The sequence below is a fragment of the Asterias rubens genome, chromosome 1 (assembly GCF_902459465.1).
Source record: "Asterias rubens chromosome 1, eAstRub1.3, whole genome shotgun sequence".
Taxonomy (NCBI): domain Eukaryota; kingdom Metazoa; phylum Echinodermata; class Asteroidea; order Forcipulatida; family Asteriidae; genus Asterias; species Asterias rubens.
Window position 1 is genome coordinate 23,869,363 of NC_047062.1, and position 22,672 is coordinate 23,892,034.

Sequence of the window (22,672 nt, forward strand, 5' to 3'; positions counted from 1 at the left end):
AGTGCCAATATTCGTCAGGCATGACACTCATGGTGCATTAAACAATAAGAACATTTAAAGACACTGGGCACTATTGGTAATTGTCAAAGACCAGTCTTCTCACTTGGTGTATCTCAATACATACATAAAATAACATACCTGTGAAAATTTGAGCTCAATCGGTCGTCGAAGTTGCGAGATAATAATGAAAGAAAAAACACCCTTGTCACACGTCGTTGTGTGCGTTTAGATGCTTGACTTTGAGACCTCAATTTCTAAACTTGAGGTCTCGAAATCAAATTCGTGGAAAATTACTTCTGTCTCGAAAACTATGTCACTTTAGAGGGAGCCGTTTCTGACAAAGTTTTATATTATCAACCTCTCCCCATCACTCATTACCAAGTAAGGTTTTATGCTGATAATTATTTTGAGTAATTACCAATAGTGTTCACTGCCTTTAACTAGAAAAACGAGTACAGAAAAGATGTGTTTTTGGTGACATTTATGATTAAGGAATATCCCCACACACTGTTGTATTGTTATAAGGTAATTTGGTTCTTCGAATATGACATGTATGATGAACTAGAAACAATAGTTCCTACGGATGTATTTTTGGTGATATTTATGATTAAGGAGTATCCCCACACACTGTTGTATTGTTATAAGGTAATTTGGTTCTTTGAATATGACATGTATGATGAACTAGAAACAATAGTTCCTACGGACGTTTCAAATGTCACCTCTGGATTCTCTTTAAACCCTCTGCACAGCCCCCCAATGGTGAGATCACACCTTGGAAACATAGGTACAAGCCTCCCCATTCTCCTTTGCCCTCAGTAATACTGTTTGAGCTTGTCGTATGCAATGGCTCAAAGGATTCTTTTTGGTATGAACCTTACCTGTACTACACTCTTCATCCGATACGTAGAGTGCCGTCAATGCAGATTCAGCTCTCAATCTCTCCAATGATCCCTCAGAGCTAACAGTCCGAGATATTTTCCTCATTAATTCCTGCTTGTAGTCTTGCTGGACAACTGCGTTTATAACAAAGAATGAATCATAACATACAACACAATAAAATAAAATATAGAGATATCACCTAACACCACAAAGCCGGAGGTGAGTGCTAACTTAATTTATTTGGGCTGTCGACCAAATCAACTGTCAACAGAGGCGACTTGCCACCTACTGCAAGGATGTAGTCTGTAAGGATGTAGGTATGGGCAAGGGTATCATCCACTAGGAGCCTGGCTGGTAAAGCAGAAGGCTCTACCTTCCCAACTTTTTATGAAGCAACTATGGTTAAAGTGCCTTGCTCAAGGGTACATGTGTACTGACCGAGATTCAAACCCACACTATCGCTGACAACACCACAGCTTGGGTTCAGTGAAGTAAACTACATGGTCAGGACACGCCAAAAAGTGGGGGGGGGGGGGGGGGGTGAGTTTAGGAGAGGAATGAAAGACCTCCCACTTACATGAATGGTGCGAGAAGTAGAAGCTGGACTGAGCATGACAGACAAAAGTGTTGACGGCCGGATGGATGGCCAGAAGAAAGTCACAGACTTCGGCTAAGAGGTTTACGTCCGGTGGCTGCCCCATTAAACCCTTAATGATGGACACAATGGAGCTGCAGGTATGGGGCGCCATACAGGGCAGGTCTTCATGGTGACGCTCCTAAGGAAAAATAATGGATGAGCCAATCATATTAGCTGTCTAAGTCATGTGATGATGTATGAGTAATCCGATTGGACACAATTGAATATAAACAAATCTACATGTACATGGTTTATTTAATATAAGGATTCAGGTGAGGATCATGTCTTCTACATTTTATTGGATCTTTTTCTGTTTTACCTGTGGCTTGTTTAGTGCAGTAAAGTGACACCTTCACTGTACTTACTGCTTTGGTTTCTATTTTTTTTTTTCCAAAGTGTTCTTGATCTTGCCCTAATGTTTTTTAATGATAAATAACCCTTCTCCAATTTAGCAGTCTGTGTACACGCCAATTATCACGCCAATTAGCAAGCAAAAACACTGTAGCATTTGAACTAGCCGCGTTTTGTGGCTACCACAAGTGTAAACCCCCGATACACACACAGAGAAGCTAATCGAACACACCCTACATAGATTTGCCGCTCAAACCCTTCAGCCAATAACAGGTCTTCCTTTAATTTTGTTTGTTTTTACCCATACACCGATGTGTGTTAGCACTGTATACTCAGTACTTTTCCCCCCGAGTCCTGTGAAAAAATAACACAGGCATATTACTCGGTTTGGATTCGAACCCACGACCCTTGCAATTCTAGAGCAGTGTCTTACCAACTAGACTACCGATTTGAAGTCAGTTCAGGAAAAGTTCAAGCTCAGTGGAGGCTCTGTTAGAGCCGTCATGTTTCTGGGTTTGTTTGCTTTTCCCTTAACAGATGTCATAAACTCTGTATGTATCTTTGAAAATGGTTGTGATTTGCATTTGAACTAATAAGCATCTTTACCTTGCAGATCATCAGCAGTCTATTCACACAGCGGATACTCAGCAGTTGCGTGATGTTAAAAGCCTGGAAAGGATTCTCGGCCTCTATGAGCGTCTCAATGCACTGGAACAGCATCTGCAGGACACCAGGCTCAGCCTTCTCCCACACACGCCAATCTAGCAGGAGGCCAGATACCAGACGTGTGTCTTGTATGATGGCATGGGTATCGCTATGGACTCGGTAGAGCTTGGACAGACAGCAGTGGTAGATGATGGGTTTGCTAAGACAGGCGTCCAACATCACCTATAGAGGGAAAACAAATACTGCCATTTAATAGGAATGAGATTACTAACTTTGTTTTTTTTACCTATCGCCAATGTGTGTTAGAACTGTATACTCCTGAGTCCTGTGAAAAAAATATCACAGGCATATTACTCAGGGATTCAAACCCAAAACCATTGCAATTCTAGAGCAGTGTCTTACCAACTAGACTAGCGAGATTGCCCGGTAGCTAGAGGCAGTTCGAATCCTATGTTTTGGCAGCGGGTACCGCAACGAAATAATAGATGTTAAATTTGCATCGGGGATAAAGAACATTAATTTTGCTTTTGAATGAGATCGGAAGACTATGAAAATTCCTGAAAAATGGCTTGTGTGCATGGGTTCCCTTATTCTCGACGGATGATCTTCAACAAATTACAATTCAGGAGGTTTACAGACTCACCAGAAATACATAACTACACTAAGCAACATTTTTAGCAACATGCGAAAAACCGTTTTGAGTAGTGTTAGTTCTGAAAAGAACTGGGCCCAATTTCATAAAGCCTGTAAGCACAAAAATTTGCTTAGCATGAAAAGTTCTTCCTTGATAAAAACAAGATTACCAACCAAATTTCCATTTGTTGCATTATTGCTTGTTACTGGCATTCAGCTGTTGATTGCTTGTCCTGAAAATCATGTGGAAATTTGGTTGGTATCCTGTTTTTATTAAGGAAGAAATTTCATGCTTAGCAATTTTTGTGCTTACAGGCTTTATGAAATAAGGTGGTTGACACCTTATTGTTTTGTATGCTCTGTATGCTCTGATCGTCTTCAGCGTATAAAACTGATCGAAGCGTTGAGTTGTCAACCAACGGTTCTTTTTAGAACTAACACTACTCAAAAGAGATCAATGATTCCAGAAGGATTTGATAAGCAGAAACTGCTGTATATACCTTGAGCATCTCAAAGCCAACGATACTTCTAGCAGTAACTAAGACCTTAGCGATCATGGAAGCTGCCATCATGTCGTTGAACTCTGCTGCTAGGGTCCGGCTGCAGCCCTGTAGGTTTGTCAGCAGTTTTAGGGCTTTGGCTTGCATTGATTTGCTGTTGCAGTTCTCAAAGACCTAATGGTGGGAGGAAGCAATAAATGATTAAGAATCATTAAGCATACTTCACTCCGAAGTAAAGCCTGGTTCATACTTCATACTTCATGCGAAGCGAATTTGATGTGAATTTGACGCCATAACCCTCCTTTCGCAGCGATATTCATAAGTGAGTTGAGCAGAGTTGAGCTGCTGCCAATTTTTCGTTGCGAATTTGTGACGTCAACATTCGTATCACATTCGCATTCGCAGGAAGTATGAACCGGGCTTAATGCGGTTATGTACACATAGTTTTTATATTCAGATTGTGTAGGTCTATTAGGGATTACTCTTCCTGCATGGACATATTCGCTCCGGATTATCAGCGACATCTAAAAATGCATTTTTTTTCAGAAATTTGTTTTTTTTTGTATACAGCTACAGTGAATTGGGTCAATCTAGGATGACAAGCATTGAATAAGGATAATAAATAATTTTTTTCAGCTCAACGAATCTTCAGTCCAGCCCTTACCTTTGCAAACAGGAAGACAAAAACCCCTATACCTCCACTCTCATAGATTGCATTCTGCAGCCCCCTGTGTGCATGGGTTGTCACTGGGCAGAGTAGAATCGACTCCATCGAGGAAGGAGTCTGCAAGAGGGCATTACTGACGCTCCGCAAGGAGCCTCCGAGCACCCGTCCGAGGGTACTACTGGACTGTGTTATTGCCTCGTAGTGACTGAAGATGTCCGTATTGCTTGGTGAGTAGCTTACAACCAATGACTCCTACGTGAAATTTTCAACCAAGCAAAAGAAACATATATTTAAATTATTTGTTGAATTCAATTCAAGGCAACACTTATTTCATACTACTCTTTTTTTAAAGATATATCGTGTACAAAATATTACATACATGTAGATAAGCAAAATAATAAGAACAGAGGATGGAGGGCAATAAGTTAGTCTTTGTAAACCAAATGAAGAGAGAATGGCTGTCAGATTAATCCCAAGGCTTGTAAAAGACAACCTAGACAGACAAACTACAAACAAAAAAAGACTGGGTAGCTAAGAGAGAAAAATGTTTAAACTAGCGAGGCTAAAGCAAATGGCTGATGGCATAGGAGCTGGACTGGCTATAAAAGAGAGCCATGCTATATAATGGGAAAGAAGAAACCTTTTGTAAAAATACTTGAATGGTCCACGGACAGCAGTTTACTAATTTGATTACACATCCAACATCAATTTAAACTTCATGTGACCTTGGCTGGTAACCTGTTTCTGTTTAATAATAATAATTGTGGCTTCTTCTATAGCGCACATATCCGTCACTCAGTGACGCTGCTGGTGCTGTAGCATACAGTAATTCCTGCAAGATGTGGGATTTCATTTGAATTATGAGACCTAGTTCTAATAGCACCATGTGATGTTTTACAAGGTGCTGTGGTGCTATTTGCTGCCAAACGGACCAGGAACACTGGGGCGATAAGTGCATTGGGTTCTTTTACATGCGTTACATAACACATGGGACCAACGGCTTTACATCCCATCCGAAGGACGAAGCAATGGTGAAGTGTCTTGCCTAAGGACACAAGTGTCACGGCTGGGGATTCGAACCCACACTCTGCTAATCAGAAACACCAGAGTTTCAATTCGGTGCTCTCAACCGCTTAGCAACACTTCTCTGTACTTAGCAAGTTTTCGTGCTTTATAATTTGGCCCCTGATGCTGTTTGTCTAGTTTAGGGAAGTGTTTTTCAGATGAAAGGCAGGATCTGGCAAATTGTGATGCAAGAGTCTACATAGCTGTAGCCACTTACCCTTGCCGGTTTCAGGTCAACTTCTCTATTTCCCGTCAGGATCTCCACACTCAGCGCAGAGTTGAGGATGTCCTGTGAGATGTACTGGCTGTACAGTGTACTCTGTTTGCTGCCCTCGCAGGAGCTAATCGTTACGCAGTCAGTGCCCATGGTGTACAGGTGGAATGCAACTTCCTGATTCAAGACGTGCGCATCTGAAGAGTAAAATATCCCAATAAAAAGTCATTTCAAATTATTTGGGGTTGAACAAAGAAATAATTAGTAGGACTTGAAACTTTGCATGGTGGAAATACGATATGGAAATATTTGCTGTAACACCAAAGAAAAAATTACTAAGCTAAAGTTGTTTCAGTTACATGAAAAAGTACAGACTTTTTCCTAAGGCCAAATGAATGCTGTGTTTCCTTTGTCAACACATTAATTAGGTAGGTCTTGATGACCAGCAATTATTTCTCTTATACAATATTCAAACATTTTTTCAGGATTTTGTGAGAGTAAAATGATCAGGCTCTTCCCACAGGCAGCAGTCAGATCAATGAAACTTTAAAGCCTTTTTAGAGAAACAGTTTCTCCATACACTAGTGGAACATTGAAGCAATCTCGATGAAAGCAAATAGAAACATATTCCATATGGAGTCTCTGGTAAAAGCCCTTCAGTATTTAGAAAACCTAAAATTTAGATGGAAATTCAATGTTTTTATACAAACATGTAAACCCCCAAAAGAAAGACTAGCTCAAGGCATTCCCCAATAGGTTTCTGGGAATCGTAGGAGCCATTTTGTGCAAAGTGTGCATGGCTTACAGTGGATATGCGATGGGGCTCAATTTCATAGAGCCGCTTAGGCGCAAAAACAATAACTAAGCACAACAAACTTATGCTTACCAGAATAAGGTTACCAGCCAAAATACCATGTCACATGTACAATTTGTGACTGGCATCCTTCTCATTTCCGCTGAGCAGAATTAAAAAAAAAAAATTTTCTACTTAAGGAGCTCTATGAAATTGGTTCATAGATTATGAATCAATAAGACTGGAACCTCTCACCATTGAACAGTAGTACGTTCCCGAGCTGCCACGACCCATTAGGTAAAGTATCCTCTGAGCCTTCTTGCACACAGTGTCCAAGCAGGCAGTGTGGTATTCGGGGCTGGGCAGCCTTGGGCTGACTGTTACTGCTTGGTGATGCGGCGTACTCCGTTACGATCTCTCTCTGGATATGACCATTGATAATCACAGAAATCTGGAATGGGGAAGATATGATATTCATAATATTTATAATCCAAGTCATTTAGAAAGTGCTTTTCTAGGAATACACCTCGCCATAGAATAATAATAATAATAATAATAATAATAATAATAATAATAACAACCCGTTTTTATATAGCGCTATGGCGTCCCAAAGCGCTTCACATTATTACCCCTGGTCACTGGGCCTTAAATCACTCCTTAAACCATCTCAGCTCTATGGGGAGTATACAGCCTTGTGCAACATTAATTTGCGCTACTCGGCTAAATCAATCACAAGAACCATCTCTGCCCTCACAGGTACCCATTTACCCCTGGGTGGAGAGAAGCAATTATAGTTAAGAGTCTTGCTCAGAGACACAAGTCGGACTACTGTCGGACTGTTCAAACTCATCCACTGCACTGCTAAAAATTGTATTCTTGAAATGAGAAAAAAACTCTTATTTTGCGAAAATAGAGATGAGCTATGCCAGCCTGCAATTTGAGATCATGTATTGAGTATGTTTCAATCAGGCAATGGCGTCTGATAAAGATCAGAGTCTCCACTGGTCTTCAGTCCAACCAGCTAAGATTCTCTTTGAGGCATCTTGGATTTTAATGAATTCTTATGATGCCATACGAGACTACAACAATGAATTGCTCCGTATCCATTACATTACATTTTTTTCATTTCAGTTTCATTAACTTTTTTCTTGTCCTGTTCTTGCCTGTCTTTGACTTAAAGGATTTGGATCTTTTTTGGAACACAAAACACAATGTCCACAAATTTACATTAAACTTACACCGTTTGAAGATAATGATAGTAGAAAGCTAACATTAAATTATTAGTTGCTAAGGTGCTGTAGTTTTTGAGAAATGAGTAAAACAATGTCATAAAAATATGTTTTTACATGCTAAAATAATGTTCATGTCATGATCACTAAGAGGGAAATAATTTTCATGACATTGTTTTACTCATTTCTCAAAAACTACAGCACCTCAGCAAGTAATACTTTCAGGGAAGCTTTCTACTATCATTATCTTCAGACTGTGTAAGTTTAAGGTAAATCTGTGGACATTGAGTTTTTTGTCCTACAAAAAGTACATAGACCCTTTAAATAATTGTACTTTATTTGGTCTTTATTCTCCTTTTTTTCACCAACATGGAAATCAATAATGACTGAATTGAATTGATTTGAATTGAGTGAAACTTACCGTCCCAGTGCGTGTCAATCCTTCAGCTTTCTCTGCATAACCCAATGCAAGATGCTGCCACGTACTCAGAGTCAGTAAGTTGGAGCATGACTTCTCTATGAGGACGACCTGGTCATCCCGCGATGTGAAGCGTGATAGTCTGTCAATTCAAAACAAGGTATTCATTATTATTGTTAAATATTGATTTTGATCCTTGATTTGCTTAGTAGCGCATATTTGTTGTATATGCTGTATACTCCGCTATATTTTTCTGTATTTCCACAAGCGCGCATGTGATAACGCATTCATCTTCAAGCAAGCTTGACGCGTAAAATAGAACACACAAGACGCAGGTAGTGATATAAGCCGTGCAATATAGGTTTATATCACCATTCCATTCTGCAAATCTGATTAAAGGATTAGCGCGTACTTGAAGACAGTTATCATTATTGTTTATTCGGCATAAACAAAAGAACATTACAAACTACAGGGTGAACAAAACAATACAAAGTGGATCTGGGTTAAAAGAGGTAAAACAATTGTGGAAATGTTTTCTGTCTTCATTATGTTTATCCATAAAGACAGGCACTGTTTCATAAAGCTGTTTATAAAGCTGAACTTTTAACAAGTGTAAGCAAAAATGTATTTTATAAACAATCAAGAAGAAATGGCAGCATGTGTGCAAATTCACAATGGATTTGGATTCTTGGAAGAAACTGGTGCCAAGTTAGAGTGCCTTTCGCTATGCTATGCATACAATTACATGAAGTAGTGTTTCAATGGTTTATGTAATGGTTTCACGGATAAAACTTCTTTGTACCAATGCATTTAAGACATAAATTAAATTGTACATACCTTATTGTCAGTCTGCACGTCCTAGCCTCAACCCAGACCTGTACCATTAAGTCTTGGTTCCCAACAGAGAAGAAATGAAGCCCATTGCGAAGGAGGGAGGCTGTTTTAGAGGATGATTCTTTCCGTTGGACGGTTCTCTTCTCACTTGCTGGAAATGAGAAATGCAAAAACACAATGGATGGCAATGTCTACATCAATATACACCTAAGATTGTCTGTATGGTTTCATCACTACCAAAAGTCAGTGCTTTGTCTTATGATTGCATTTCCTGATTTTGGGTTAGCATAATTCTTTTCAAATGGTCTAAGACATCAGATAAGAGCCATTTGACTCAATAAAACAAATTCCAACTTACCAAGCCATCTGAAAGCCATTTGACAAAGGTATGGTTGATTAAAACCAGGAGTGGCTGTGACGTTAGCCCAATACTAAAAGATATGTTACAATTTGTAAACGGAAGGTCATTCATGGAATATTGAAGAGAAAAAAAGGATAAACTTTTTTATCTGCTATTTGGCAAATAAAATATTTATACAAACAGACTGTTAAAAACAAAACCATGGCCTCACAGAGGGTTTTAAACTTACTTGGAGTCTCATTCATCTTCACTGACGTCTGCCGAAAAACCTTCACTTTCCGTCTCATCCCAGGCGAACCACCGAGCCGACCCAATATTCTCAGCTCATCCACTTTCACCCAAGCCGTTATAAAAAATCCCTTTCCAGTTGGTGGCCAGGGAAAGTTGCTACTTATCGGCAGCTGGACTGGTGCAATATTCCATGGTGATTTATTGAAACCCTGCTGGATTTGGAGCGGCCCTGAGGATGTTTCCTCTGCCGTTGAATCATCAGGGGGGACGTTTATATCAACAAAGCCCGGAGAACCGCTTGAGTTAGAACGACTTCTGAGAGGGGTTCCTGAGAATGGTTTCACGGCAGGAAATCTGAGAACGTGGGAAGGCTGAGAGGTTGTATTCCTAACGATGGTGAGTAACGTGGAAAGAAGGGCCTCATTCTGAAACAAAGAGATAAGTTTTCAGTTAATGACTTTAATTCTGACCTACTGTAGTGCTGGGCTTGGAATCCTTACTTTTTTTTTTACTGAACTTAGGAAAGTACTGAGCACACAGTGCTTAATACACATTGTGTGAAAAAAATCATTCTTTATCTCCGATGGAAAACTAACACTAACATTTGTACTGCCAACTCTGAAATGCACACGACCTTTTTTTACAGGCAACTTGAAGGCAACAAAATGCACTGTATGCAAAGCAAAACTTTCTCCAAGAAGATTACCTGACAATTTAACAATGAACGTGTTTCTTTAAGGTGCTTTTGCTTGTAACTGGTTGTCTGAACATTCCTTGTGTGATATGACCCTTTAATGTATCAGTGCAGCCTTTTTGTGTAAACTCTTTCTTTCACTTTAAGCAGCAACATTAAACGTGGCCATGAACAAAGTACAGTAGCAGTGCCCACAGGGACAGACACAGTTTTTCCAGCCACACAATTATTCTAGAAAGATACATAATGCAGTTAGAGCCTGTTTATACTTCATGTGGATGTAAACTGTGCTTTACAATGAATGGGACATACACAAACAGAGACAGCATTTGTTATAATGTTACCCCAATGAAGATATTGAAAACATTCAGCAAAATACCTAAGTTTGTCGGACACTAGCACCTAAATCCGAAGGTCCCAGGTTCAAATCCAGCTCTAGTCAAATTTCTTTGTCCAAATTTTATATACATAGCTACCCAGTTATTTTCAACTATGGGTGCGCATTTCTCAAAGATTAATGGATCATCGTATCTAACACAAAAATAAGTGAAATGCGAAGACACAAAGTACATACCACAACCTGTGTGTCGGTCTGGAAAAGTTGCAGGAAGTCTCTGAGCTCTTCTGTTGACAAACTCTGCTGCACTAGCACAGCAAACAGCTCCAACAGCAAAACTTGTTCAGCTATGAACAAAATTAATAAACAATGAGATGAGAAATTATAAGAACACAATAACACTGAGCACACACAGAGGCATGATTTGTCGATCGCAACCATGATTCTGACATTGAAGGCAAAGTATACCTTTGGTTTCTGGAACCGTTTGATTGTTTTTATCCTATTAAATGTAAATGTATACAATCCAGAGCATGTCCACGCAGGAAGAATAATCCCTAAAAGGAATACCTGATCTGAGAGGGGTTAACATGCAAAAAAAACACAACCACCACTTGAAATGCGCCGTATTTTTGGTCGCGTGTGGGCGCCCTCAAGAGTATTTTTATCACTTTCGGGGGTATATGCGATTTGTCGTGCACAGTTTCAATAGGCGTTCTGTCACTTTTGTTGCACCGTAGTTTTAAGTTGCTTTCGAGGTGGGTTGAATCGACTCCTTCAAACGTCTTATTGTCCGTGATGGATTAGATGTCTGTGTTGTTAATGTGTTCCGGTTTTTCATATTTGTTTTGGGTACGAATGAATATACCCCGGAAGTGATTGAGAGCGCCCTCACGCGGTCAAAAATGTGGCCCATTACATTTTCGCATGTTACTTTTATTGTACACATCTTTATTTATGTAGGTTGAAAACAATCAAACTGTTCTGAAAACCAAAGGTGTACTTTGCTTTTAAAAAATTTTCCCGTTAAACATCCCAACCCTATAGCCTGGTGAATATGTCCTGCCAATGCGAATGCAAAGTGAATATTTACATCACAGGGCTGTTTTCGCAGCGAATGTTTCGCAGGAGATGAGCACTAGTCAACTGATGCGAATTAGTCACTGATAATTTGTGACGTTAAAATTCAAGTTGCATTCTCAGAAGTATGAACCGGGCTTAATGCACACAAAACCAAACTTACTTAATGATGTTGTACTCCGATAGTTCCGTAAGACAGTCTTGGGCAGACCAGACTGGTACAGACTATCCTGGCTGGTCTGACAGCTCCTAGCGATGGCAGTAATCTGCTTGATCGTATAACAAGCTACCTCAGCAGGAAGGACGACCCTTTCAGAGCTCTCCACGAGGTCTAGAAGGAGGAGGCACACCTGGGGATGTAGCAGGGTGCGCTGACTGAGAACCACCTCTACCTTGTCCATGTTGACTGCTCCTCGACAATCTCCTGTGAGAAATACAGGACATGATGAAATAAAACATGAGGTATAACACATGTTGATTTTTGTCTCATCAACAAACAGGGCCTAATTTCATAGAGGTGCTTAAAGGCAGTGGACACTATTGGTAATTATTCAAAATAAATATTAGCATAAAACCTTACTTGGTAACTAGTAATGGGGAGATGTCGATTGTATAAAAACATTGCGTGAAATGGCTCCCTCTGAAGTGACATTGTTTTCCAGAAAGAAGTAATTTTCCATGAATTTGATTTAGAGACCTCAGATTTAGAATTTGAAGTCTCGAAATCAACCATCTAAAAGCACACAACTTCGTGTGACAAGTGTGTTTTTTCTTTTGTTATTATCTCACAACTTCGACGACCAATTTAGCTCAAATTTTCACAGGTTTTTCATTTTATGCATATGTTGAGATACATCAAGTGAGAAGACTGGTCTTTGACAATTACCAATAGTGTCCAGTGTCTTTGACGGCAGATTTTGTGCTTCCTGAGTGGGTTTATATTTCATAGCGCTACTAACCGTACACACACAAAAAGGTACGCTAACCTTCTGGTGAAAATCCATGATGAAAGCGCAAGCTGGTCACCTATTTTTCGTGCTAACCTGTACGATTAAGCAAATTTGTCTGCTATAGTAAGCATGAAAATTTTCTTATCATAAGCAGCGCTATACAATTAGCCCCAGGCGGTCAAGTGCACTGGACCGTAACTCTGGTTTTGTTCGCTAAATATGTGTTAGGGTCCTGATTGTGACCTCAACTGTAATTGTTCTTTTGTTCCAGTTGAAACTGGAAACGCAAACTCTTAAGTCAACCCACCTGAGATAGTTCCTTCTTTCTCCCTCTCACTATCGGCTTCATAGCCCTCCTCAGCACTCAACGATTCCCCGACGTCACTCTGGCTATCACTGGATATGGCCTCCTGTAATTCATCCAGATCCCAGTGTAGCATGCCATCCCCATTCACATCCTGCTTAGAAAAAAAAAATGCAAATAAGGAACTCAAACAATGAACACAATTAAAGGCACCTGACATTATTGTAATTACTCAAAACAATTGTAAGCATAAAAACTTACTTGATACTTGGTAATTAGTATTGGTAATTACAATAATTGTTAGCATAAAAACTCACGTGGTAACAAGCAAGGGAGAGCTGTTGTTAGTATAAAACATTGTAAGAAACGGCTCCCTCGCAAGTAACGTATAATGTAGCTTTGGAGAAAAAGGTTATTATTTCTTACACAAATAATAAAAGCCTTTAGGCCTGAAGTCTTTTATTAGGCATCTGAAAGCACACAACTTTGTGCAACAAGTTTGTTTTTCTTTCATATCCTCTTGCAACCTTGATGAACATTTGAGTCCAAATTTTCACAGATTTTAATATTTTAAGCATAATGTTGGAGTACCACTAAATGAGAATACTGGTCTTTGACAATTTTTGACAGCCGCCCATTTCAACAAACTCTTCCTAACTAAGAGTTAATCTAAGGACTTAGGACGAGTTAAGCTCCGTAACCATAGACGGTAGGACGCATTGAACCCATCCTAAGTTAGGGCATCTTGCTCGTCCTAACTCGGGATAGGGTTAATCCTAACGTTTTGTGAAACCTGATGCAGTGCCTTTAAACAGCTTTACAAATAAGGCAGAGCTATTCAACATGTTTGTATTGTTTTTTTAAGGCTAACTTACACATTCAGTTGTACTGCCACAGAAGGTTCCGGGATGGACGTATATCTGCATTTGGGCAACTTTAAGGAGCATTTCAGCCACAAGTCTGCCCAGGGCTGAATGCAATACCTTAGACTGCTTCAAGATTCCCTTGCAGTTTGTAAGTACCTGAAGGAGTGACCATTTCTAAAAGAAAATAATAATAACAACAATAACTAAAAAGAGCACTTATACATGTAATGCGCCAGTATCTATTACAAGTGATGCTCATGTACAGTATCTAGTGTAAAGCGGCAGTGAAAAAGTGGGTTTTGATAGCCTCTTTGAAGTGATGAAAAACAGTCACACTCAAAACGAAAAAAATAACATTCAGTTTTCAGTTTCTATCAGCAATGCAATAAACTGAGCGTATTTTAATGAAAGAGTGCATACTGAGTTTTCTTGACTAATTAAATCAATGTACGCAGAAACCCAAGGTTCACAATACACCCACCCGTCAGACTTGCATGATAAATTCAACATTTAAAAACATAAACAATATCTAAGGTATAATTTTATTTGAAACAAAACATTCCATAAGTTTACATTCTTGCGACTGGTGCCCCACTAATATTTTGCTTAGCCAATTAATTTGCTAAACAGTATCTTCTGCTAAACAGCTTTTCGAAATTGGGCCTTACCCTAAATTTAATAATAATAATAACATTTATTTATACCGCGCTTGATACATGTACTATGTTTCTAAAGCGCTATGGTGCTGGTGGCCTAGAAGACTATAGTAAAACCGGAACAAAAACTCCAAAATTCAAAGATACAAATTGACAAAATAATGCAATAAGAAAAGCAAAATAAAACGCGAGAAATGTAAATAAATTAACATAAGCTGCAGAATGGGGTTACTACATGGTTTTTAATAAGTAAGTCTGTAAGTTTACCTGTTCATTTTCTGCATGTCCTTGCAGCGTAAGGCAGATCCTGAGCAGTGATCCGACGATATCCAGTAAGATCTGGAAGAGGTTAAGCGGGATAGGTCTAAACTCAGATATCGTCCTCAGCCTTGCTTTATCAACGACGTATGGTGACCAGGTCACCGGGAGGTCCTCGCACATCTTCCACATCCTGGTCATGCTCACCAGGGCCTCCAGGAAGAGGTCACTGGCCAAGACGTCCACGCCTTGGAGGACGAACTGGTCTTGGAAGCTGCTGCTGTGAAGGAGGATGTTCCCGGCGACTCGCCACACATCAGCGGCTTTGGAGAGCGTCGCCTCGCTCATCTTACTCAGATGATCTGGCTTCCCCAGCAACGCCTCAAAGGAGTCGTCCAACTCTTTGCCATCCTCAACTTCCTGCAGTGTGTTTAAACTTGCAGCAAAGGCAACTTTACCTTCTTCAAGAAGGGTGCTATTTTGTGTGGCTCTGTATACGTCTGGTTCAACAGGATCCTCAATTACTTCGCAGGATAAAAACCAATCTTCATGGGACTCTTTTTCCTTTGGATGGCTTATGATCTTTTTTTGCGTTTGCGGTTTACACGGAAGCACATTGCAGAGAACCTCTATGAAAGCTTGGACAACGCTGAATGTATCCCTGTTCTCGTCTTTGGAACCACCACTATCCGTAGTGTCCGATCGAGCATGATTCTCAATTAAGGCACCCTGGCTCTCCTCGGATAGGATAAGAACCTCGAACACCCTGAGGACATGCAATCGTGTCGATGGAAGATCCAAGAGTTTCACCAGCTGCGTCAATCCTCCTTCGACAAGGAACTGCATCTGTGCAGACAACGTATTCAGAAGCAGAGGCAGAGAACAGAAGATATGTCCAAGCACTGTGGGTGAAGTAACACAAGGAAGTTTAGGGGGTCCGTCTATGGTATCGCAGCTTCCATATCTGAAGCACGATAAGAAGACATTGAAGTACAGTTCCTCCTTGATAACTTTGTTACTGTGTCTTACGAGGTTTAGTAAGTGGACGGATATTTGTTGGCTGAGAACGTCATCCTCACTCATTAGTATCGGAGTGTAGAGATCGAGCACCTTCCATCTGCTAGAGCGTTCATCTTCCTCATGCTGGCTCCCATCACTACAGATCGCACTATCGCTAGACATGTAATGGTCCATGTGTTTCATATCCTTTGCCGTAACATGTGAATGCTGGACATCTAGGTTTGCACACTCCTCACAGATTCCACGGATGGCTCCTTCGGAGCGCTCACTGCCACCGAGCTGTTCAAGGATCAGCTTGCCGAGGACGCTGAGAAGGTAACTCCTCATGGCTGCTGGTTGCCTCTGGAGGCTTCTCAAGAAGACAGAGACGATGAGTTTTGGCGGGAGGCAGCAGCAGATGCCTCCTTGCTCAAGGGCAAAGAGGATTCTTATTGTCAAACCTTTGTACTGTACCTTCATCAGAAGGCCCAACATCATCTCAATGATGACGGCAATGCAGCATTTGGATTGCCGTGCTCTGAACAGGGGGTTGTTGGTTCCTTCCAGGGGAAGGCTTTTCACACGTGTCTGTTTCAAGTCCTCATAGGTGCTGTACGCAATGCCAAACATGCTGTGGTGGTGATGTGTGTAATGAGTATAATCACAGGTGTTGTGAGTCCGCTTCAGACACTGAAACTTATGTACATACTCTAGCTTAGCTCTTTTGGTTGCGATGAGAAGTTTTGACATACTACTCAAAAGGTTCACGATACACTCCTTGAGAATCTGCGATTTGGGCGAGTCCTCCCCTAGACATCTGATCTCCTGGTCCAAGAACTCCAGGAGAGACTCTGTGAAGGTGTAGCCACCGTTCATTGCAAACTCGTTCAGTAGGGCCATGGCATGTGTGACCACAATCTGGTTGTCACAACAACTGTGCATCACGCCCATGAGTAACAGGATAACTCCATGGAGTATCTCGTTGATGTAATGCACATGGCAGTGTGGTACGTCCTTCCAAGAGTCACGAGCAGAGGATTCTTTAACCTCCTGTTGGAGCTTGGCCTCGCCACCTTCAGTTGGTACGTTACGATCGTTCACCGCATCTGTGCTTAATGTGTCTTTGTGTCTTAAGGAAACTGTTTCTGGTTGTGTGTTGAGGTTCTGTCCAACACACTTGGCAATCTGTAACAATGTGAAGAGGATTCCACTGGAAGCTAGTTTGGGTGCTTCGTAATGCTGAGTGCAGCTGTACATACACAGGCTGACGACTATGCGTAGTACAAGCTTCTGTAATGTTCCAATCAAATCCAGGGTCCAGCGGTTGCTGATGTGCGCTGAAGTGGATTCGTCGTCACTCGAAGTTGTGATTCCAGTGGTCCGATTGTTCAAATAGGTCAGTACATCGGTGAGTTTCGGGGCCAGGAAGAGAGCCAGAGCATTCCTCTTGATCGACTGCATGACCTCACTGCCGCAGAGTCTTTCCAACAAGGACAACAGAACCAGGCAAAGATCAAAGGCATCCACAACCTCTCCCTGGCCTTTACACTGATGGTAGTCGACGCTAGGTTTCCAGTCCACAATGGGGACCTCCCCTAGAATAGCTACTTTTGGCAGAGGGGCTTGTCTGGGATACACATGCTTGGGTTCCTTCAGTGAACTCCTGGACGATCTCCGTTCCCCTGTGTCGGAATCCGAGGAATGGTTAGACATGTTGTCTCTACTGCCACCGGTCTTACGCCAGAAGTGGGGACTATTTCCCATGGAGGGGAGCCTTGATGGGGAAGGTGGGTTAGAGGCTGGGTGACTCCTCAGGACGGGCCGGCGGGAATTGGCGAACCCTATCGACATCAGGGTCTTCTTGGAGAACTTCTTCTTCTGAAGGCAAGATTCCAGCTTGGGGATCTTAACAGTCCGGTCTGTATCAGAGGAGAGGGAAAATGAAAGTGAACTGAACAGAAAAGAACACTATTTGTTTTTTTCAGATAACTGCTACTGATAATTGATAAGTTTTTTTTATATAAAATGCTCACATCAGGACAATACCTCTAATGCATCATTAAATGTTTTATCTGTTTAATGTATCATTCACAGACACCTGAAATAGTTTATCTATTCTGATAGGATGTGGCTATGTTTAAACTTGGGATATACACACGGCGCAGTAAAGAGAATAAACATAACCTAAGAAAATTGATTCAAAAGAGGGCGCTATCAGATGGTAAGCACCAGAGCGGTATATTGGGAGAGTTACGACAACTTGCGCTTAGCGACATTTTGTTCCCCAAGAATTGATCGGCGAACATGGGGTGCCAGACTAGTCTACCCATTGGGTTGTGCTGCATTTGGAGACAACATGGAGTCCAGCAACCACGTGACCAAAGAAAACTGGTCCCTCCATGTCGCAACTCTCTCTATATACACAGCTCTGGTAAGCACATGCATGTCTTGGGGAACAAAATAACGTCTAAGCGCAAAAAAACACAATTTTCAAAAAATATGAAAAGAGATCTCACCTTTATCCTTATCACCGATGGGTAAATTTAGAGCTTCCTCAATAAACTGCACAAGGAGGCATACAAAGTCAGGACTGAAGTCAAGGGCCTGTACAAGAAAAAACAAGTGCAGAAAGTTGTTGAAGGGGAAGTGCATGTTTGGTAATCACTCTTGAAATTAATGGCAAAAACAATTTTTTGTTAGAAGTCACAGTAGTTTTTGATAGAACAAAGTATATGGGAACAAATGTTACTTCAAGCAATGTGGTTTATGGTTAAGTCTCTTGTTTAACAAGGACACAAGTGTCAGGACTTGGCCCGAACCTACACTCTGCTCATCAGAAAAACCAATGTGTTTGACCACTGGTTTGTTTCTAGTTTGAACGGCAGCAAATTATTACATGGTGCTATGTTAGGTCTCAAACTTCAATAATCGTAGTTCCACAATACCTTACAGGAAAATACTGAATGTTGAAGCACCTTGAGTGTCAATGAGTGGCGTATATAAGCATAAAAACAGTAATATTAATTCCTGTTCACGTGTGCAATTCATCTTTAACTGCGAGTATTTCTTTTTTATCAACCATTATTGAGTTTAATTGAATTGAATAAAGGATATACACGTACCTGGCTGGAGAGATTACACAAAGCATTAAGTATTAGCCAGCCTCTTCCATGCATCAGGAACTCCATTAAGGGGCTCTTGGCTAGGGGTGGCTCCTGGAGGGCGGGAGGGTTCTGGTGGCTGGGGGCCAGCTCTTGAACGTCTGACATAAATTGCCGCACAAGTATGTTGAAGACGCTGTGAATGTCATTGCTGGAATTATAAATGGAAATGGAAGAAAAGAAAACGAAATAATGTTAACAAAATACTGACAAAAAATGAAAAAACCCCACAAAAACTACCGCATGATTCATAGTTTGTTTCATCAAGTCTTGATTCAGCAAAAAGTTTTTTTTTTTTTCTTTAACAAACCATTATAACATTGAACATATCTACTGCGCCATGTCTGCCAATGATGACAATTCTCGCACAAAAACACGAACTCTGCAATACAAGACAACCAAAAGTTTGAAAGGCTATTGTTTCCAAAAAAGATATGTTTTGAGAATCATGCAAATATGCGAAAGTGTTTTTTTTTTCCACCTTGTTGACAATCAAAGAAAACATAAAAAACAACCAATGAAATATTCTCAACGAAGATCCAACTGAATTGTGAAACACAACTCTATTCATTTAAAACGGCATTGTACAAATAATGTACACTGCATTGCGACTTTACCAGCGAGGCAGTGAGGGGGGAAACCCAATGGGTTCTCACCATGAGATCAAAGAGTACACAAATGAGTGCATATTAAAAACCCAGCCTCCCCCCAAATAATTATGTCTTATGTTATTATTATTATTATTATTATTAATATTATTATTATCAAAGTCTTTTATAGCGCACATATCTAGCAAACAAGGTACTCAAGGCGCTGAGTACATGTATATACAAACTTTCTAGAAAGATAGGTTATAATGCAGTGATGAATTCTTTACAAGGACAGCAGCAACATACAGGAACACCGGGGCGAACCCCTTCTCTTTTCGATAATATATATAATATATAATAATTATTTTCCCGCTTCTTTCTGGATCCTTTCCTTAATCCCTTTCCCCCTCTCTTTTTCTATAAATGGATATGTATTTGTTTGTACTTGTCTTATGCCTCTGAAGAAGGTCCGGATTGGATCGAAAGCTAAGGCCATCTACCCTATTCATTATATATATTCCCGGTCACCAGGATTTTCCTGTCTGCAACTCAACGGTTTCAACAGACCCTCCACAAGTCGTAGTAAGAAACTTTTATTTCTCTGTTGTTGTATCCCTTCGGGGTGATCCCCTTGAATTGCTTGTATTTTGTTTTTAATTGTCATAACCATATCCTTTTCATCTTTTCCCACTTCCCACCTGTTCTTCTCAGAACACTTTTAACATTTTTCCTTCCTCTACAGATTATTAATAAATCATTATTTTTCGCCCTAATTGACCATTGTTAGTTGCATCATGATGCAACTTGCTCTCTAATCCTACCCTTTCATGTCTCCCTCCATTGTTGTCGAACAATACATTTACCACTTTTATGGTCCAGTAACCCTTCCTTTCATTCTAAACATCCTTTGTCCTCGCCACTTCACTCCTATTGGTTCATAGCCCCCAATATTGTTTCTGAAATAGGAACTTTGATTGGCTGTTATTTTCCCGCTTCTTTCTGGATCCTTTCCTTAATCCCTTTCCCCCTCTCTTTTTCTATAAATGGATATGTATTTGTTTGTACTTGTCTTATGCCTCTGAAGAAGGTCCGGATTGGATCGAAAGCTAAGGCCATCTACCCTATTCATTATTTTAATATATAATAATAATATAGAAGTCTTATATAGCACACGTATCTACCAAACAAGGTACTCAAGGCGCTGAGTATATACAAACTTTCAGAAAGATAGGCTATTGCAGTGATGAATTCTGAGACCCAATTATTTAGCACCTTATAAGGGTTTTACATGTACAAGGTGCTACGGCGCATTAAGCAGCCACAACCAGGAACACCGGGCGAACCCCTTCTCTTTTCGATAAGTGCTCTGGGTTCTTTTACATGCGTTACACAACACATGGGACCAACGGCTTTACGTCCCATCCGAAGGATGAAGCAATGGTTAAGTATCTTGCTCAAGGACACAGTGTCACGGCTGGGGATTCGAACCCACACTCTGCTGATCAGAAACACCAAAGTTTGAATTCGGTGCTCTTAACCGCTCGGCCACGACACTTCCACGAGTGCACTGGGTTCTTTTACATGCGTTACACAACACATGGGACCAACGGCTTTACGTCCCATCCGAAGGACGAAGCAATGGTTAAGTGTCTTGCTCAAGGACACAAGTGTCACGGCTGGGGATTCGAACCCACACTCTGCTGATCAGGAACATCAGAGTTTGAATTCGGTGCTCTTAACCTCTCGGCCACAACTTCTCTACATGTTTCTGGGTGTGAATGAAAGTAGGTCAAATCTTGCGGTTGTTTGCGGTCGGTACAGGCATTCGAGTAAAAGCCGCTTGTGACTTAGGCCTATACAGTCTCTAAACACTACATGTATAAGCACTTTCAGAAGGAAGTAGGAAAGCACTGTTAATATTAATATTACAAATCATCTGCTTAGGACTATAAGGTCATGAGTTTAATATGCATGGATTTCAAAAAATTGCTTTGCATTAATTTTCGGTAAATGGGTGAACTGATCAAGAGTGGTCTAAAAAGAAACATTAATTTTCCAAGTAAAACATTTGTTGAATTTGATTTATTTATTTCAAATTTCTTTGTGCTGACCTAATGTAGTTACCCTTTGGAAGCCAAGCCCATCAATGATGGAAAAGACACTTCCATTGTCCTTCACACACCTAATTTGTCAACAGGAAAGGGATAGCTAAATTCCACACATTTCATGCTTATTAAATTATATACCCTCCACCTTCTAGTTTTGTGGTCGCTAGTCCTTCGGTACAAACAGCTTGTGCCCAATATGGGCTCTACTATTAGTAAAGGGTTTTTTAACAGGCTTAAAAGCAGTGGACACTATTGGTAATTACTCAAAATAATTATCAGCATAAAACCTCACTTGGTAACGAGTAATGGGGAGAGGTTGATAGTATAAAACATTGTGAGAAACGGCTGCCTCTGAAGGGATGTAGTTTTACGAGAAAGAAGTAATTTTCCACGAATTTGATTTCGAGACCTCAGATTTAGAATTTGAGGTCTCGAAATCAAGCATCTGAAAGCACACAACTTTGTGTGACAAGGGTGTTTTTTTTTCTTTTACAGTTATCTCGCAACTCCGACTACCAGTCAAGCTAAAAATTTTCACAGGTTTGTTATTTTAAGCATTTTTTGAGATACACCAAGTGGGAAGATTGGTCTTTGACAATTACCAATAGTGTCCAGTGTCTTTAAGCACTTTAATATTATTATTCCAATTGTAAAGTAATCCTTTGAAAGCCAAACCAGTCAATGATGAAAAAGAAACACCCCTGTCCTTCACAAACCTAATTTGTAAACAGGAAAGGGATAGTTCAACTCGTGCTCATTACCCTCCGCTTTCTATGTTTGATTTCCATTTAGTTTCACTCCATGGTAACACTTTCCACAACATTTCCTGATTCATGAAAACAAAACAAACCCAGACTCACCAGAAGTTCACCAGATCTTCTTTGTCGATGGCAGGATTTGCTGACATGACTAGAAAGGCGCGAAGGAAATCCTCCAGCAGCAAATGTTTTTCCTGTATTGAAAAAAAAAAGTAAATTTACAGCCATATTCTCTTCTTTAAAATGTTTGCATACTTTTTGTACGACACAAAACACAAACGTCCACAGCTTTAAATTAAACTTCCACGGCTTAAAGATAATAATAGTAGAAAGTTTACCTGGAAATATTAGTTACAGAGGTATTAGTTTTTGAAAGACGAGTTAAACAATTTCCCAAAAAATCTTTTAGCAAGTACAACAGCTCACCGATTAT

The 22,672-nt window shown here is 40.4% G+C and overlaps 1 protein-coding gene across 2 annotated transcripts in view; it reads right to left on the reverse strand.

The window, feature by feature from the left end:
• Window positions 1-22,672, reverse strand: part of LOC117288359 (lysosomal-trafficking regulator-like) — a 69,230-nt gene that overhangs the window by 38,496 nt on the left and 8,062 nt on the right. For both annotated transcript variants that reach the window (XM_033769203.1, XM_033769194.1), the window contains exons 3-20: window positions 22,342-22,433; window positions 18,745-18,934; window positions 18,139-18,226; window positions 14,633-17,541; window positions 13,719-13,883; window positions 12,847-12,997; window positions 11,753-12,013; window positions 10,747-10,856; window positions 9,477-9,903; window positions 8,890-9,037; window positions 8,056-8,194; window positions 6,661-6,856; window positions 5,616-5,809; window positions 4,331-4,585; window positions 3,667-3,840; window positions 2,474-2,755; window positions 1,457-1,655; window positions 879-1,013 (exon numbers count right to left, since the gene is read on the reverse strand). In XM_033769203.1, coding sequence (XP_033625094.1) covers window positions 879-1,013; window positions 1,457-1,655; window positions 2,474-2,755; window positions 3,667-3,840; window positions 4,331-4,585; window positions 5,616-5,809; window positions 6,661-6,856; window positions 8,056-8,194; window positions 8,890-9,037; window positions 9,477-9,903; window positions 10,747-10,856; window positions 11,753-12,013; window positions 12,847-12,997; window positions 13,719-13,883; window positions 14,633-17,541; window positions 18,139-18,226; window positions 18,745-18,934; window positions 22,342-22,433 — 6,115 coding nt within the window. The remainder of the gene's footprint in view (window positions 1-878; window positions 1,014-1,456; window positions 1,656-2,473; window positions 2,756-3,666; window positions 3,841-4,330; window positions 4,586-5,615; window positions 5,810-6,660; window positions 6,857-8,055; window positions 8,195-8,889; window positions 9,038-9,476; window positions 9,904-10,746; window positions 10,857-11,752; window positions 12,014-12,846; window positions 12,998-13,718; window positions 13,884-14,632; window positions 17,542-18,138; window positions 18,227-18,744; window positions 18,935-22,341; window positions 22,434-22,672) is intronic.